Genomic DNA, 19,461 nt, shown 5'->3' on the forward strand with positions numbered 1-19,461 from the left:
CATCAGTTGAGTGAATCAGACTTTCTTTGCTCCAGTAGAAACGAGCACAGAGTTGCTGTGCTGGATCTTCAGAGCAGAGTGTGGAACTAAGCTTCGCTCGGGTCAGTGGAGACGTGACATGTGGCTTCCTCATGAGATGCATTCCAATGAAATGAAACAAAGTAGGAACAAAAATGCTAATGGTTGCTTTGATTTAACAGTTTCGGGGGAAAACAAACATCAAGCCAAGCTGGAGATTCTCAGCTTTGTTACAAATCTAAAATGGCATTCTGGACTGCACATGTGCACACAGTCACGTGCATTCACTAACACATGTTTATTCACATTAACCAGGAGTGATTCCAGGGGGTGGCCTGGGTTGGCATGCCACCTGCCCCCTGAAATCTAACCTTAGGTGTCACCCCATTTAGTGTGACTAGCCTTCTGCTCGGTCAGGTGCACCACTTGTTTTAACCAACCTGAGTTTTGATGCAACAGACTGTTAGTAGCTTTCGTGGCATTTGAATCTCTATTTACAGATTTTGCACGCACAAAAAAAAAAAAGGGCTGAATCTGCGGGCGTGGAACCAAATTCGGCGTTGTAGGTGCTCTGGGTTTCTGTTTGTTGTCCATATAGTATCACACCATGCGTTTCTGCAGGCACTGACAATACACAGGAAAACATTCCGAGTGGAGGGCGACAGATGCAGAATGAAATCGGCCATAATGAAATGATGGAATGTATGGGTGGTCATACACCGATATCTGCATGGAAGCAAATCTTACAAATTTGCCTGTTACATGTCTTGTATCTTTGTTCTCCATTCTGTAAGCAAAGTGTTAGTGAAAATTCCTAACCGTTGATTTACACCTGTAGGCTGAAAAAGATGACGGTTTTGAAGTCAAATTTTTTTCATGAAAATGTTCAACATTTTTGAAGCCGAAAATTTTCGACATATTCCTGGGGGCATTTATCGTTAATACCTCCTCTTTCTAAGTCTTTCTAAGACTAGAGCAAGATTTATAGTTTAATATTTTCCCCTTCTGCGCTATTTTTTTAATAAATAACATGTGCACAAGAATTGAATGACTGTATACTTCCAAAATGTTTAGGAAGGAAAGGTCAATGTGTATGATTTTGTATTTGTTTGTGTGCATGCTACTACATGCCTCCTACATGTGTATGTCAGTGCCTCCCTGATAACAAAATCCAAATCAAACTGTGATGCAGTCATCACACATGAATAGCTTTTATACAGAATATCACCAGTGAGATATCATCTAACACTTCAAACCCTCATATCTGCTGTGTTTGTGAGGCCAACATATGAGCAACGTGCAGTTCGAGATGTCAGAGGGAGCTCTGGAGGTGTGAAAAGAATCTACAAGGTCAAATCTGCCTCCAGTTTCTCACACGCTGCAGATCTACTTCATTTTAATTTCTGGTTCTGGCTGTGTTCCTATAAGAAGAAGAGCACAGGAGAGGAAGTGATTCATCGAGCAACATGTGTGAGTCATTCAGAACACTTAAGATGTTGTATCACTCTGCAGGTGATGATCCTGTACTTCCATCCAAGCGTGTTTCGATGCATCCTCCTGAGGTGGGTCCGCCTGCTGGGATTCGCCATCATGTACGGCACCGTCGTCCTCAAGCTCTACAGGTACTGTTACGAAACTTAACTGTCACTAAAGCAAAGATTCAAAAGTGTGATAATGATCATTTGGGTAAGGAGATAACTTAGTTCCTTATCCCTTTCACATGATGATTTGTTTTGCCAAAGTCGAAAACTAAAGTGGTGAAAAAAATCTAAAAATAGACAATTCTCTCCTCTCCCCGTTTTCTTCTCCACTCCTCTCCTCCTCTTCTTCTTTATCGCTTTTCTTTTCCTCTTTTGATTCCCTTAACTCTATTTGTTGTTCTTCTTCTCCTCTCTTGCTATCTCCAGTTTTCTCCTTGTCTGTTAACCTTAAAGGGATACTTCACCTGTTGAAACATGAATCTGTATTGACATTGGGTCATATATGTAGTAGAAATGTGAAATACATTTTGAAGTTAGTGCCTTCTTGACGGAGAAAAGGCAGAAAGTGTCTTTTTGGCTCATGTGGATGAAAGACACCAACTCCCAGAATGCACAGCACCACAGGCCACTCCCACTAAGGTCCTCTATTTACAGACATTTACGACAACACAGTCGGCCGTTTACTCAACTGTTTCCGAGATTTCTTCCAGAAGGAATTGGCAAACAGTGAGAGCACTGACGCCACCAGTCCGCCCCAGTTCGAGCCGCCCCCCCAGCTCCTCGTCCTCACCGCCGCCGACTTGGCTGCTGCGGCCGGCGGCCCTCATCCATATCAGTTTGAAGTTGAAACATACTTTTTTGAGCTAGAGTACCAACCTCATCTTATCCACCAGTATACTTTATGTGAACAGGCTCAATGACAACAAAATAAGAGAATAAAGAGACGGAGACAGAGCAGCAAATAATGAGAGATAGGTGAACAATGCACCACACTGATATCTAAAATAAGTTTTTGATGTTGTAAGTGCAGTAAACTAATGATTGCAGTTCTTCACTATAGCAGTTCTTGAAGGTACATACATCACAAAGTTTTATAGTTTTATGCTATAGTTCCTCTCCTTTCCTCTCCTCTCCTCTCTTCTAGGTTATTAACTTGCACTATGAGTGAGTCTTTCTCACTTTCAATAGCTCAGCTCCCTCTCAATTTACACAGACAAATGACTCTCTCTCTCTCTCTCTCTCTCTCTCTCTCTCTCTCTCTCTCTCTCTCACACACACACACACACACACACACACTTACAACAATTACTAATGAGCACATTTGAATTTCACATCAGGTCCGCTCCCTGTGTGTCTGCTTGCTGAAGTATCTATTCAGACCCACACTCACTTTCTGCTCTCCAGTGTTGCTGAGATGGGAGTAGGGGGTCAGAGGTCCGCAGGAGTCTTCCCTTGGCAGGATTATCAATTAGATTTTTTACTGTGCCGGGTGGGTGTGAAGTGTGACCCGCGGGGAGAGCTCTTACAGCCCACTCCCCCTGAATATGCAAAGATCAGATAGATTAGTCACAGACTGGTCTGAAGAGGGCAGAGGGTTTGGAGTGATTTTGGAGTAGTTGATGTATTTGTCCACATGTAGATCCAAACATTGAATCCTTTATAAAACATAGGCATTAAGTGTACTCCTTTTTTTCTTTTTGCTCAGTCGGTTGAGCAGGGGCCTTGTATATGGAGGCTTCAGTACTCGGCTTATCTGCAGCAGGTTTTGACTCCCAGCCTCGGCTCTTTCATGGATGTCTACCTCACATTTCCTCTCTCTTGTTAGCTGTCCTATTAATAAAGGTAAAATATGCAAAAAGGAGCCAGACTGCATTAAACCAGATATAGAACTGACCCCACCTCTCACTTAGGATGCTATGATACCACTTTTTCCTTGCTGCTACTGATTACAGACTTAAGTATTGGCCAGTACAAAACAACCATCAGATATTAGTGCAATGCTGTTGTAAAATAAAATACATATACAATAAAAACATATTTTACCTGTAACCACTTGATTTTTTGGGACTAATTGGTTATGTGTTGGATTGGTGAATTGTGGACATACTCACTGACAGCTGACATGGGATTTTAGACAGTATCTGAGGAAAACTTTACATATAATTTGATTTATTAAATAAATAAGTACACACTTTCCTCACAAGTTCCAACCCTCAATTACTAGTTTCATGTTTTTGTCAGTCCATCATGATTTTCGTATAGTAAATAATGAACTATTTAGAGTAAAAATTGCATTAAAGATGTGTATGCTTTAGGGTGTGGCTAATATGTGAATGACAAGTTGCTACCAAATGGAAAACCTGTCAACTACCAAATAGACCTAACAATGCCTATCTGTCCAAAACTGAAGAAAGATAGTGACCGCTGTAATGCAGATCTCTGGGGTTCAGAAATAAATGGTTGATGTTAATGTAGTTAGATCCACTTCTTATTACTTATTGAGCAGATTTTGCTTCATAACTTATTCTGGCTGATGTGCTTCATTCCCTTAAAAGAGGCTTATGGGTGCGATAAGGATAGTGAATATTGTGCAGCTCATAGATGAAGCAGCTTTGCATGCATTTACACATAGATGTTTGCACATTTTTTCCTTTAGTTCCACAAGAAAATTAATTGAAGTCAATTGTCCTGTTCAGTTTTGGGGGGAAATGAGTTTCCTTGTTCTTCCTTCAGACATACTTCTGCCCTCTGTTTTATGTCTCCTGTCAGCGCAGGAGAAATTACAACATGAATTATACTGCTCATGCCTACCTACCAAACAAATGCATTTTAATTAAAGTGGGCATGAGCAACAGCTGGAAGTGTGAGCTGTCAATCACAGGAGGAGAATCTGTTATTTACACTTCCCTACACTGCTCATTATGCAGTCCCTCATAAAGGCTTCTGTTGTTCTCTCTCAGGGTGTTAAAGGTGTTCTTATCCCGCACGGCTCAGAGGACACCTTACATGACCAGCTGGCGGGTGCTGCGGCTGCTCCTGGTTATCCTGCTGGTTGTTCTTTGGTTCTTGGTGGCCTGGACCTCCGCTGTGTGCCAGAACCCAGAGCTGAGCCGGGAACTGATTGCCGCAGGCCTGACCCCCGAGGGTCTGCAGTTCAGCATGTGTCTGCTGGACCGCTGGGACTACATGATGGCTGTCGGTAAGTGTGTGTTTATGTGTGGTGTGTTTGTGTTTTCTGTATGACCCCATGAGGAGTGACAGGACAAGTGAGGAAACGGTGGTCCTCCTGACACCTCACTGTGTGGAGCTTATTGGCTTGAAGGTCAGGTCAAAGCTACTTCTGGTGAGGTTGAAGACTTAGTTTACTTTAGTCATTATTAAACATTTTTCGGGGAAATATTTCAGATAGTCAGTCGGTTGGTGGCCGTAATTTGTGACTCTCTGATCATTATTGCTGTAAATGCTAGAAATGGGTTGATTTCCAGTTTCTAAGTATATTTTTTCTGAACTTCTTTTCTGACCCTATTTTGTAAATACAAGCTACTTTGAAAAACACAGTTATTTATGGAACACAAATAAATTCAGAATTGATGAGGTAGGCCGACTTACATAAACACAGCTATACATCTTTCCACACAGAAAGTAATGATGTTGTTGTGTTTTCCTCTGGGGAATGATGACAACAAGATAGCATTAACCTTCCTATTGGCACACACACACACACACGCACGCCCACACACACACCCACACACGCACACACACACACACACACACACGCACACACACACACACACACACACACACACACACACACACACACACACACACACAGACACACACACTTTATCTAAATGGTAGTTTACTTTTCAATAGAATTTCTCTCATTTCAGGTGATTAAAAACAGTAGCTCTTTATTAATGGTATATGGGTGGTAGCCAAAAAACCTTTAGTGGTTACTGCTTAGGAACTTACTAAGAACTTGACCTCACACAAGAAATATTCATGAGACCCATATGTCTTAAGTTGAAGAAAGTTTATACATACAAGAATACTCCAGAGGAGAGATGGAGTATATGGACATGTCTGACGGTGTGTCCCTGCTATGCCAGTTCTGCCAGACTCTTACAAAGGCTTTGCATTTATAGAAAATACATTATTAACATCAGGGTCATATTGACCCACCAGAACTAGTCTGTGATGTCTAGGACAATTTAGAGCAGACACTAAATCTACCAAACAACATTACAGATAAAGGGGAAGACACTTGGCACGTGGTTACTTAGTGGTTACTTAGTGGTTACCTAGTGGTTACTTAGTGGTTACTTAGTGGTTACCTAGTGGCTACTTAGTGGTTACCTAGTGGTTACTTAGTGGTTACTTAGTGGTTACTTAGTGGTTACCTAGTGGGTACTTAGTGGTTACTTAGTGGTTACCTAGTGGGTACTTAGTGGTTACTCAGTAGTTACTCAGTGGTTATTTAGTGGTTACTTGGTGGTAACTAAGTGGTTACCCAGTGGTTACTTAGTGGTTACCTAGTGGTTATCTAGTGGTTACTTAGTGGTGACTTAGTGGTTCCCTAGTGGTGACCTAGTGGTTACCTAGTGGTCACTTAGTGGTTATTTAGTGGTTATTTAGTGGTTACTTAGTGGTAACTAAGTGGTTACTTAGTGGTTACTCAGTGGTTATTTAGTGGTTACCTAGTGGTTACTTAGTGGTTACTCAGTGGTTACTTAGTGGTAACTTATTGGTTACTCAGTGGTTACTTAGTGGTAACTTATTGGTTACTCAGTGGTTACTTAGTGGTAACTTATTGGTTACTCAGTGGTTACTTAGTGGTAACTTATTGGTTACTCAGTGGTTACTTAGTGGTAACTTATTGGTTACTCAGTGGTTACTTAGTGGTAACTAAGTGGTTACCTAGTGGTTACTTAGTGGTTACTCAGTGGTTACTTAGTGGTAACTTATTGGTTACTCAGTGGTTACTTAGTGGTAACTTATTGGTTACTCAGTGGTTACTTAGTGGTAACTCAGTGGTTACCTAGTGGTTACTTAGTGGTAACTAAGTGGTTACCTAGTTGTTACTTAGTGGTAACTTAGTGGTTACCTAGTGGTTACTTAGTGGTAACTTAGTGGTTACCTAGTTGTTACTTAGTGGTAACTTAGTGGTTACCTAGTTGTTACTTAATGGTAACTTAGTGGATACTTAGTGGTTAACAACCACAATAGCTCCGTAACTAAGCTCAGCTTCTTGGTGCATTCATATTGATTCTGTGACAGTGTAATATTTGTTTCCCAGTCTGTGAATTCAAATTGTGTTTCGACAGAAGCAAGGCACCGCAGGAGGAGCTCTTACACGCACAGTCAGACATGTACAAACACACAGTGCTGTGCTTCCCCGCTGGCTTAGCTGATCTTATCTCGCCTCTGTAACGCTTCTTTTACTACCTCAGAAGACAGTACAGAGGAAGGATCACTTTTTTCTTTCAGATTGAATTCAAAACTTCACAGGGACGTAAAAAGTGTGCCTTGAAGCGACAGTCTGAATAGGGCTACAGTCTACTGACTTGGACTGCATTATATTTTTTTCCATTGAGATGTGCTCATTTGTAATAGTCATACTGCATGACATGTAATGTTGAACAAACTAAATTAAACATGTCATACATCAGTACAGAAAAACTAATGAGTCAATCAATCTTGATTTGTATTGCACCAATTCATAGTAAATGTTATCTCAAGACACTTTACAAAAAGAGCAGATGTATACCGTACTCTTTGTTATATTATCACAAAGACCTACATTAATCCATCATGACCAACGCACTAAGCAATATTTACTGTGGCAAGGACAAACTGCCCTCAAGAGGCAGAAACCTCGAGCAGAGCCAGACTCATTTTGAACAGACATCTGCTGAAACTGTGTTGGAGTTGTGAGGGGTTACTTAGTGGTTACCTAGTGGCTAGAGGGAGATGCAGAAGGACAGAGTAGGAACAGCACAGAATAAAATAGATGTAGGCTCATAGCTACAATGTCAGTAATAATGGTTGAAGTATGTGTGGTATTAGCAGTAACAGCTACGTATGATAATAGACTGATCAGTCAAATATTTACATTAGCAACTGTGATGATGATGACATGGGGAGGACTGAGTATGTTAGTTATAGAAGTTAAACCACTGGGGTCAGTTGATTTTTTTTTTAAGGAGGTCTTTGATTAAAGTCTTTTAAGGTGGCATTCAATCCTTTTATAGTTTCTATGCATTTATTTTGACATCATAAATATTGCCTGCAGTGATTGGATCTGTTTTCTTAAAGTAAGCCACAAGAAATTACACAGAAACACTTTTTTTTTTTTTGAAGTTGTTAACTTGTGGCAATCTCTAAAAATCAAGTTTTAGAAGAGTAGTGGCAGCACGCTGGCTGAACTGAACTGTGAGGGTTTAATAGCCTTGAGGCATTAGTGCAGCCTGGTTAAAGGTAAACACCCTGCATAGTTCAGACACTGATGGACAATGTGAGGCAAACAGAGAATCTCCAGCCTCACAGAATTGAGCTGTCAGTAAAGTAGCTGCTCCATATCGGTCTCGTCTTTTTCAAACCTTTTTATGGAAGCTGATGGTGTAGGTGGGAAATGTGGGAAATTGCACACAAATTGACGGGAAGGTAATTTGGCTTCTTGAATTGTACACCGGGTCAATTCATCCAAGAGAAACTGAAGAAGAAGTGTCATTCTATTTATTCTTATTCTACAGTGTGTTGGACAGCCATATTGAAGCTGCAACACAGAAAGGATGATTTAAAGATAGACAGTTAATAATAATAATAATAATAACTTCATTTATATAGCACCTTTAAAAACACAGGTTTATAAAGTGCTTCAACAAACAGCAAAGGCAAAAACAAGAACAAAGCAAACTAAACCAAACAAAGAACATTAACATCAGCAAGAATATAACAGATGGAAAATACTCCAAAAAATAAAAGACAATGCAACAGATAAGAACCCATATAGCAAGATACCCAACAGACATATAACCCGACCATCATAAGAACCATTATAAGAACCCAGGCAAGACAAGTTAACCTCAGACATCAGGCTTTAATATCCAAACTCAAGTTTAGCTGACTGCTTATTGAATGTTTAGCTGTTATATTGATTTCACTGCAACTTCACCTTGATTGCTCATACACAGGATCGTCTGCATATGGTCAAACTCACTTTAGCCATTTTCACATATGCACCCAAATAACGACGCGGAAGTAGCGGACGAAGCAACAGACTCTGCCATAAGATGCTATTATGAGAATATTTGCCTTTATATCAATGCTATATGCATACAGTCTATGCACTGACTCCAGTCACAGGATGTAGTGACTTGATTTTGCCAATCAAAACGTTTAAGCCACTGAGGGGCTGATAGCCTACGGTACTTAAATTGACGCTTTGTCTTCCGTGTTGTTTGGCAATAACTCAGTCAACTAATCCATGCTGTCACAGGGTAACGGGTTTAATCTGACATCGTCCATTAAAAATAAATATTTTGGTTATCTACATACACATATCCATTATAACTTGAATGCAAAACAAAAACCAAGCTAAATGTTCAGTCCACATTACACCTCACAACGGCGGTCAAAAAAAAACTGTGTGCCTCTGACGGTAGGCTGCCCACCTGCCTATGATTACCCCTCCCTCTACTCCAACACCATAGTGAGTATGCCACCTACTGTGACAAAAAATAATTACAACAGATGGCACACATGTATATTAAACACACAAAAAGTGGGTCTAACACAGGATGTCAATGTCACCAACCCCTCCTATTGGCTTGAGGTGAATTTTCCTTATAATAACTTGCGTTCTCACATCAGCCCACTCGGACCTGATGTGGAAAAAATACTAGAGGGCTGGCAGGAGAAACTCAGGTTGAAGTCCGAGCGAAAAAATTTGGTTGTTTGTGTCACACATACAGCTCCTCTTGGAAATATCGGTTTCTGGAGTTTATGCGTGAAAGCCCTATTTTATGCTTCATGCCATTTTATAAAAGTCAATTTTCAACGAAGCTGTAATTTTTAATTTATTTTACCAGAAATATTCAGATTAAGATGCAGGAAACTCTTTAACAGTAGATTCATGGTTAGTCCTATAGAGCTCTATTTTAATACAGAAATATAAATAAAGGGCCCAGTTTTGTTTTCCCTGTTTAAGCAGTCCTTCTGCATAAAAAAATCCACCCTTCTACCCCTGATCTGCCTGACTCAAAACTTTCATACAGTCCCTAAAATGACCATAATTTAGAACCTTATCAAGCTTAAGAGTGATTATTTTGATTAAAAGTTGCAGGTAGTATCCCTTAAGTATCATGTGAGTACAAAGACAGCCTCGCTTTTGTGTAACAGTAGCTTCCTAATGACTGTGTCTTGAAGCAGGAGGCAGTGATGGGCACCTCGCTGAAGCCAGTCTGACAGCAGGGAGACTAATCCTGTTTGGAAAGAGGGAGAGGAAAGATCCCTGAGAGAAGCTTCTTCTGCCTCTTAAAGCTGACAGACAGGCAGGCTCAGAGAAAGAGAGAGACAGGGAGGAAGAAGAGTGAAGAAGAGTGAAGCGTGTGAAGGATGCAGGTTGTTGGGATGTGGGCAGCGATGCAGAACCAGCTGGATGGAGGAGGAGAAGGGGGAGAGGAAGGAGGACAGTTAAGGACAATTTGAGGACAGAAAAGTTAAGGAACAGAGAATATTTAGAGGAACAAAAACAGAACCTTTAATGGCATAGAACACAGAGCAAAATCATCCCCCTATGTTTTTACCATCCTAAGATTTGTGTGTATTTAAAGGAAAACGTTTAAAAAGGGATCCTGGTAGTTCCTTCTGACAGACAGTGGGAACATTGTTGTGTGCTGATGCTACACACTGAAGGACAGGAAAGCTGCTTTGGAGGAATCAAACAACCCAGTTGAGCGTGCCGTGCTTATGAAAATGTAGCCGATTGTTTCCTCTTGTTTTCACTTGTGCTGACACGATAACACGTGTACCTCTGGAAAAATGAATAAAAAGTTCCATTTAGTCTTGAAATGCAGGGAAAAGCAGCGCTGACGCAGAAGAGAATCGACAATGTCAACAATAGGCCGCTCATTTGAATCCACAATTAATCTGCATCAGGGTGAATTGTTCTCCTTTCTCTCTCGCAAACAGCTTTCCATGAATCCCCATTCAGAGGCTAAGTAGCACGTAATGAGTGATGATTTATAGACTCAGCCTGTTCATGAATATTAATGTTGTGTAATCACAGTAAGGACTTTATTGATGCAAACACAGCACAGTTCTTGGTGCACACTTCACTGTCATCAAACAGAGCAGCAGGATGGCAGCTCTATTTTTACTGTATCTGCTTATATCTTTAAGTAATTACATTTATTCATAATGTGTTTTCATTATCAAAGAGCGCCTAAAACGAAAGCGTTTCTATAGTCTCTGGACTGTTCCAAGAAGCAACTCAAACTTCCCTGTGCAGAGAAACCTTCATGTGCTTAGTTTGTTTTTGTGTTTGCCTGATCTTAACTTTTTCATGCTTAACACCGTGATTTATTTATGTAAATGTTCTCAGCTTATGCATCATTTGATTGCTTTTCTTTGTGAAGCACTTTGTAACTGCGTGTCTTCAAGGTGCTGTATGAATAAAGATGTCCTTAATTACATTACCTACTATATTCATACCTTATATTCGCACCGTAGCCATTTTAGTTGTTGCAGTGTCTAGTGAAGTCTGTGTGGAAATCCCCTAATGGACCAGAAACCTTAATTTGTAAAAGCAATCTCCTTCAAATAATCAAGAAATGGGTGATGAATTTGCCAGAATCCCCAAAAGGATTTAAAAGAAAAGGACACTTTTCTTGAGGCTTATATCCACAATGTTGAAGGTCCGGCCCACTCCTACCACACACAGGCTCTCCCTGCTTTCCCATCAAACACCCTCATACCTAATGCACTGTCCAGACATGCACCAGCACCTTACACTGGACAAATATTACACTTTATACTGGACCATAATCACTGTTGTGCCTTTTATTGTATTTACACTTTATTTATTATTACCTGCTTTTTTTTTAACCTACTAATTCAGTTTCCTACTTATTCACACAGTGCAATATTCAGTGACAACACATTACTTCTTCATTCTCAAAACCACAGCCATATGCACGGCATCGTACAGTCTTGTTGCATGTTGTTTAGCTCGTATTGTTCTGTAAGTCTTTTTCTTATTTGCACGTCTCTTCAGCACTTGGTCTGTGAGGAACCTAATGACATAAAGCTCTATACCTGTAGAAGAATGGCAATATAGTTACGAGGATCTGAGTTTGTAACAGTCAGTCTGTGCCATACTGTGTTTCAGTGTTGTGCCACTGAAGTAGCCAGCTAATAAAATAATCTATGATACATGATCCACTTCATCACTTCCAAAATGATTAATATGGATTTTTGTAACTGATGTGTTTTACAGTTTCATTTCACAGCTGATTGAAGTGCTAATGAGCTGTCTGAGCACACGTCCTGTACGGTATATCCTGAAATGTGTTGATAACTGTAAAGCCACCTGATATATCTTCCCTGAATTGCTGTATGGATGTGTAACATAGGTGAGATATGAAGATAGCAGCTATATGTTAACACAGTGTCCATGAAGCAGCTGCATTCCCCCGATGGCTTCAGGGTTAACAGTGAAAACACAGGACTTTGTTCCAATTAAGGAACTGCTACTTGAATTGATTGTGTTAAAGACAGCCTACTCATATCCCTGCGACATGATTTGCTGTTCATAGTCTTTTTCTTTTTCTCTTGATGTCGAGTGGCAACTAGCGTTGAAGGTGCATTAGCGCCCCCCCTTTCCCAGTGTGTGGGTGGTGTCATTTTCAGGGTTAAATCTATCAAACTTTTATCCAACTTTTGTTATATTTCTATTGAGATAATTATCGTTAGTCTAATTTACAAATATGTGAGACCAGAGACCTAACAGTGAAGTACTAGTTTTGAGAGGTGCTTTTGGTCATGTTTTCTTTGTTTCCCTTTGGAAAGATCCCGATTAAGTAATTCTCCATGTTCAATATATGTGACAGAGGCCTTTAAGCTCAAGCTTTGTACTTGACTTAAAAACATGAGTGTGCGCTGGTTTTTTCACCTGACAAGTAAATAAAACACATTAGTGCATGTCTAAAATGTTGTAACATTAATTAAAGCTTTAAATTGAACTTGGTACTTTGTTATTTTAAAAGAGGCTCTTTCTAATAAAGCCTTATACATTCTGTTTCTTTGTTTTCCAGCGGAGTTCCTGTTCCTGCTGTGGGGTGTGTATCTCTGCTACGCTGTCCGCACCGTACCCTCAGCTTTCCATGAGCCGCGTTACATGGCTGTGGCCATCTACAATGAGCTCCTCTTATCAGCCATCTTCCACATCATCAGGTGGGTGAGGGAAAGGCGGGGAGCAGTTTATGGTTTGGCTTTATAGTTTAACATTATCATTGTGAAAGTCTTGAAAAGAAAAACGTCTTTATCCAGATGAGTGATTTACCTCCGATCAAAACGTATTGGTCTAAAATGAAGATACAAGCAGGTGGACACAAAAACATAATAGCTCACATAACAAAATACACAATAGAGTAAGCTGTTCTCCTCGACATGTCGGCAGTAGAAGCTCTGTGAAAGAAGAACTGATCTGCACAACAACAGCCAGCATAGATAATAAGATCTGCAGCACTTATGATTATTCAGTTTCCTGATGCATTTCCAGGATGATGTTTAATTGATTGTGTCACAGCTTTCAAAATGTATACTTTTTGTCTGTAAATGATACAACTCAACATTAAGCTCTCAAATGCCTCTGCAGTTTGGACACTACGCAACATCAAAGCAAAAACTACACGTTTCAAACAAACAATGTATTCCTCAGTGTAACTAGGAATACGCTGAGTAACCCACTAAATGGTTAAAATGGTCACCCTTGCTAGAAACATAACTACCAGTCGGTTAAACCAATTGTTCATATTTTTGTTAGCATAGGCCCACAATGTTGGTTTAAAGTTGTGGTTCAGCCACCCACCACTTACTGGGGCTGTAGCTCTTAATGGAACTGCTCTCCCCGCTCTACTGCCCGGACTTAAACCAGCACAGTGGACCGAAGCAATTCGTAACCACATTCAGCAGAGGAATGGACGTTTCCATGCAAGGAGAACAGAAGGCAAGGGGAGCTAGCATTGCTAAAGTTAGCTTTGTTTAGATGGATGGATGAACTTTATTGATCCCAAACTGGGAAATGGTGGTGTGACAGCAGCAGGTTATGAAAGCAAATAAACAACAGAAGAAAAAATACAAAGTAAATAAATCCTAACAACAATAAAGAAAGAAAGTTCTAAACATATATGCATCCAGAAATATGCTCAACATTACTTATAAAGACTCAAATAAAGTAAATCTAAACTCAAAAGCTACTAAACTAAAGTCTGATCACAGTTGTCGATGTGCAGTTACATTAAAGTGAGCTGCCGTTCAGCAGGTGGTGCAGAGCGTGGTCGGGATTATCCATAATGGATAACAGTTTGTTCAGTGTTCTCCTCTCTGTCCGCACTACAAAAGTGTCCAGCTTGCAGCCAGTCACAGAGCTGGCCTTCTTAATGAGCTTTTCCAGTGTGTTGATGTTTCCAGAGACCACTGTAAACTACAGTGCACTGGCCACAGCAGACCATCTCCAACAGCTTTCTGCACACGTTGAAGTATCTCAGCTTCCTCAGAAAACAGTCTGCTCATCCCCTTCTTGTACACAGCCTCATTGTTGGTCTGATGTTGACGCCCAGGTACTTTTACTCCTCCACCATGGTGACGTCCTCTCCCGGAACACAGAGCGTTGGTGAAGCTGTCATTTTCCTTCTGGAGTCACTCACCATCTCCCTGGTCTCCACTTTTAGAAGCCGTTGATGTCTTCATGTCCCCTCCTCACATTTATCCACCAGCTCTCTGTACTCCTCCTCTGAGCAATCACTTACACAACCCCACCACTGCAGAGTCGTCAGAAAACTTCTGCAGATGGCACGACCTGGAGTTGTACTGAAAGTCAGAGGTGTACAAGGTGAAAAGGAAAGGAGACGTCACAGTCCCTGTGGAGCTCCTGTACTACTCTCCAGGATTCCAGACTGAGCACTGCCCGGTCGGACAAACTGTGGTCTGTCTGTCATGTAGTGAGTAATCCAGGAGGTGATAAACGCGTACGCACCCATGTTCTGCAGCTTCTCTCCCAGCAGTTGTGGCTGGATGGTGTTGAGTGCACTGGAGAAATCGAAAAAGGTCATTCTCACAGTGCAGCTGGTTCCCTCCAGATGTGAGTGAGCACTCTGCGGCACTCTTATCCACAGAGTAATGCACGTCACAGAGTGCCTCACATTTCAGCCATGCACAAAGCCTTCAGTTTCTGTTGTTGAGGAATGTGATGATCCGTGTCAAATAGTAATTAAATAGGCTACATCCAATATGATTTTGGACAGTTTTTAGCAGTGTTACATTCATTGCTTTCAATTTGGACTGCTCTCTAATTGTTTTCTTCCCTTTAGATCAGTCGACTAGCCAGAATTCAATTTTCTGTTTAAGCAACAGTAAAATGAGTCACTAGGAACACCCTGGTGTTTACAGGGAGAGATGAAATGGGGAGCTAGAGAAGGGGCATAAATGAGAAATGTTACAAAGCTAAGAGTGTGGAACAGTGGACTCTTCCCCATGAACATCTCGGTGACAGTGAGGAGGAAATAGCGTGAACAATAGCAAGCGGCTTAGAGGACTTTACACACTCGTGCAGCACAAGCTTGTTGTTTAATCATAACCATGGAGGTGTTATTCTGTTGGAGCAGGCATTACAATGCTGAACATGTCAGATGAAAGGCAGGGAGTTCAGCCGCCCTCTTCATCAGGGAGAAAACAGAGTCAGCCGAGTGCTTGTGTAAGCCAGTTGAAAGGAAGTAAATAAGAAATGTCTTCCCCAGGCAGAGACACAGTAGATCCACTGAGCCAGAGCCCAAAATACGCTCTCTGTGCGCTGTAACTGTCTGTCTGCCTTTATATCACACTCACAGAGCTGGAAATTACATCATGTACTCAGTAAGACAACTTCCCGAGTATCGTACATTTCTTTTTTTTGGAGTTAAATGTCATATATTTGCTGTGAAATACCCAGAATATGGTTCATTGAATTATCTCTTGGACTCCACAGCGACAAAACTTTGGAGGATTACATTATCATAGTACTGTCACTATAAAAAAATGATATCAACTAATAAGAATGATTGATCAAATAACTGCGGTCAACTAGAGCATTATCTCCCATATCTCCATGATGCTTTCCACATTTTTATAGTCGGTTATTTGATTTTATAATTTTTTACTCACTCTAACTGTGCTTTTTAGTATTTTTTGCAGCTTTGGTGGGCATCTGTTTCAACAACAGAGGCTTTAGTCCATGTGGCAGAGGCCATGGATTCAAATCTGACCTCGGCCCTTTGTTGCATGTCTCTCTTCTCACAACATTTCCTGTCTCTCTGCAGCTGTCCTTTTCAATAAAGGCAAAAATGACCCCAAAATATCTTATGAAAGAGAGTTGGTGGAGGCCAATACAACAACAAACATCCATTGCATAAAAGCACAACTTTATAAACATGCTGAGGCTGAAGTCCTTTCTGAATTAGGTAACTACTTTCTCGGACTTTGGCCAATGTTTCGGATCTGACTCAGAAGTTGGTTGTGTAAAAGTTAAAATTGAAGTTCTCCAGATTGTCTTTAGCCATTTATTCTTCGACCAGCAGGGAACAGAAACTGTTCACAGCTTTCATAGAGTCTCTCTGTGAAACATGCTCTTAGCACTTTCCTTTGAAAAGTCCCAGAGATGAAAATGGAAAAGCTAACAGAACTACAGCATGCAGTACATAAATCAAGAGGTTACCATACTAATGTACTGCTTATCTAACCTAAACAGTAATAATACAAGTCTGTGCTCGAAATCTAAAAGACACTATTAAAGCAACAACATCACACAACTACAGCACAACAGCTTTAAAATGTGAGAATGTGTCAGTATTTGTAGTGGCAATTTATTCAAGAGTGTTTTAAAATTTTCACTTAAAGGGAACAAATTATGAAAAATCCACTTTGACAGTGTCTTTTTTCATATACTTGAACCTATAGTCTATTGACCCACAAAATATGAAATAAATCCATCCAGTCCTTTGTTTGTAGTCTTCATAAGTCTTACAACACAGAGGAAAATGCTTTGTTTCAAATTGCATTTAAAGAGACACACACACCAAAACGGAGCGTTCTGAGAGAGCTGGTTCATACAGGGTCACAAACCTCCTCTGGTGCTTGATTCATGTTTTATTTTGACCAAAGCACAGCACAGATGTTTCATTTAGACCACAGGGGACTGTTTGAAAAGGTGGAAAAGGGGGATAATGTTGTCTTTAAGTTATAGGAGTAACCTATGACCCTATATAACCCTATCCCTTGTGTCTAAAGCGTGTCCACTTAAATATATCAGTACTCATGGATCCGTTGTTTTCATTTTCCAGTTCATTCACTCAGAGTGTCCACAATTCCAAAACAGAATCCAAACTTAATATATCAAAATTCTTAACTTAACCACGATGAGAAAACATTTGGCGTGCCGCTCTTAGTTCTCAACTTTCTCTCACCACCTGAGCATCGCACAAACGTTACTTACTCAGCTCCACCCATAACACAAAATGCCTGCCAAAAATATGCCCGAATAAATCCATTATTCAACATAAAAAGCAACACCAGTTTCCATTTCAATCATTTCCATAAATGTTATACTTATTTCTAATGTTTCAACTATTAGCACCAACTGAAATCAGACTTCTAAAACTAATATAACCATGATTAAAATGTTTTTTAATTAATAATTATATCATAATAATTATATCATAATTTATTTTTAATGAAATTCACTTGGCGTCTCTTCTTTCACAAAACAATGCAGATACAGAGTATGCTACGATGTTTCACAAGCCTAGTATGTATCAGGACTTAACTAAACTTCTCAACAATGTGGTTTGGATGAGCTCATTTTATCACATATTTAAAGACAACCTGTGTTGAATTCTGTAGAAAGCAGAGTGGAGGCAGTTTTAATGAATGTGATTCTCCTTCAGGCAGCTGCTTTAGGTTTGTGTTGCATGAACAATCAGCTTGCAGAGACTTCAAACATGCATCAAACATCTTTACAGCCACCCTACTTTACATTTTAATTATACATCTTGTTTGTGTGTGTGCACTTCTGGATCATTTACACACAAGCTGGTTTCTATTTGTCATGTCTGAATATAGGTTTTTGACTATCTCTGCTGAAAGACTTGAGCAGCTTAAAGTCTGCTGGAAGAAGTAATACACACTTTATTTTTTTCAAAACTCCTAAAGAAAGAGAAACTTTCTCAATCCCGCTGCACTGGGAGTAAATCTGCTCAGCTGGTTTTCTTTGTGCTCGCAGGAGCCTCGGGCAAAAACTTCCATTGTCACACCGTCTCCTTTATAAAAGTTGCTGATTGATTTTTCTTCCAGCGGTCCATTGTGCTCAGAAAAGGAAAAGATCACAGCCTTTTAATCTGTTGAGAAACTTCAATGGGTACGTCTTCATCCGAGGTGTGGAGCCGTTATATATCATGCTGTTCCTGCTTGCTTTAGGGAATAAAAATGTTGCATTATCCGTCTGCTAGAAACCCCTTTAGATAAGAATGGACTAGTGCAGGCCGCTGTTTGTTTGTGGTGAGGAGGAATATACAAAATCTCTGCTTTTCTTAGGGTACAGTATCTTATGGTGAATGGACTTGAGCTTGTATAGCGCTTTTCTAGTCTTCTGACTACTCAAAGCACTTTCTACACTGCAGGTCACACCTACCCATTCACACCCATTCACATAGTGATGGCAGAGGCTGCTATGTGAAGTCTCAATCAATATGAACTTATCCATTCATACACAACCACGCGCTGAAAACTCTCATTCCTGTTATTCAGAACGTAAACAATTTCAATATCCAACCAACAGAGCAGCCACAATCTACACATCTGTCAGACTACTTACCAACAAACACGTCTTTGCATTTTATTTTCCCCTCCACTCTTCAACTGTTTCCTCTGGACTAGTTAATGGCCTTTCAGCTGACACCTCATTTGACCAATCAGGACCTTCCACTCACTGCTCTTAGGCTACTTTAGCCAATGAGAGCCTGAGTAGAAACAGGACTTTCTCTCGCTGCCCTCCATGGCTACATCACAGATGATGCAGATGTGTGAGTTGAATAATGAGCAGTGAGCAATAATATTGCCCAATGTCCCACACATGATTGTTGCTTGCCATTGTCTTGATGTGTTGGTGTTGATCATTCAGAAAACAGAAAATCAATTAATCAATCAAATAAAAAATCATCAACGCTTTTTAGTATTCCATAAGTTAACTGATTTGAGAAATAAAACACAGGGTGGCCTATCAAATTAAGCTTATTAGCTTCCCGCCCTGAGAGACGTCAGTGAAAAATGGCTGCAATGTGTACAAGTTGAATTGTTATAAACACATGTAAAATGTCTATTCTGGAGTGTCTACAGTTTTAAGTATTCAAAATGTATCATGGCTCAAAACAAAGAAACTGCTACACCCTGAAACTTTGTCAAGTGGAACACATTTTTCACAACCTTCATTTATACCTCTTATAGAGCCAGCTGGTTCCAATACCCCCCAGTTTTGCTTTAATACCTCTGTTTACAGTGTGTGAAGTCATTGCCTCTTGGTTTTGGTACTTTTAAGAGAATCACCAAAAAGCTGCATTTAATATCTGTTTGTATGCGTGTCTGAAGATGTTTCACAGACGCTCAAAGTCGTTTTACTGCTGAGTTTCTCATGTAAATAAACTTTGATAAAGTG

At 40.2% G+C, this 19,461-nt stretch overlaps 1 protein-coding gene across 1 annotated transcript in view; it reads left to right on the forward strand.

Moving 5' to 3' along the window:
- Positions 1-19,461, forward strand: part of gpr158b (G protein-coupled receptor 158b) — a 77,174-nt gene that overhangs the window by 48,055 nt on the left and 9,658 nt on the right. Inside the window, exons 6-8 of the mRNA XM_061043430.1 lie at positions 1,531-1,640; positions 4,460-4,698; positions 12,815-12,953. Of these exons, the coding sequence (XP_060899413.1) occupies positions 1,531-1,640; positions 4,460-4,698; positions 12,815-12,953 (488 nt within the window). The remainder of the gene's footprint in view (positions 1-1,530; positions 1,641-4,459; positions 4,699-12,814; positions 12,954-19,461) is intronic.

The sequence above is a fragment of the Labrus mixtus genome, chromosome 8, assembly GCF_963584025.1.
Source record: "Labrus mixtus chromosome 8, fLabMix1.1, whole genome shotgun sequence".
NCBI classification, from domain to species: Eukaryota; Metazoa; Chordata; class Actinopteri; order Labriformes; family Labridae; genus Labrus; species Labrus mixtus.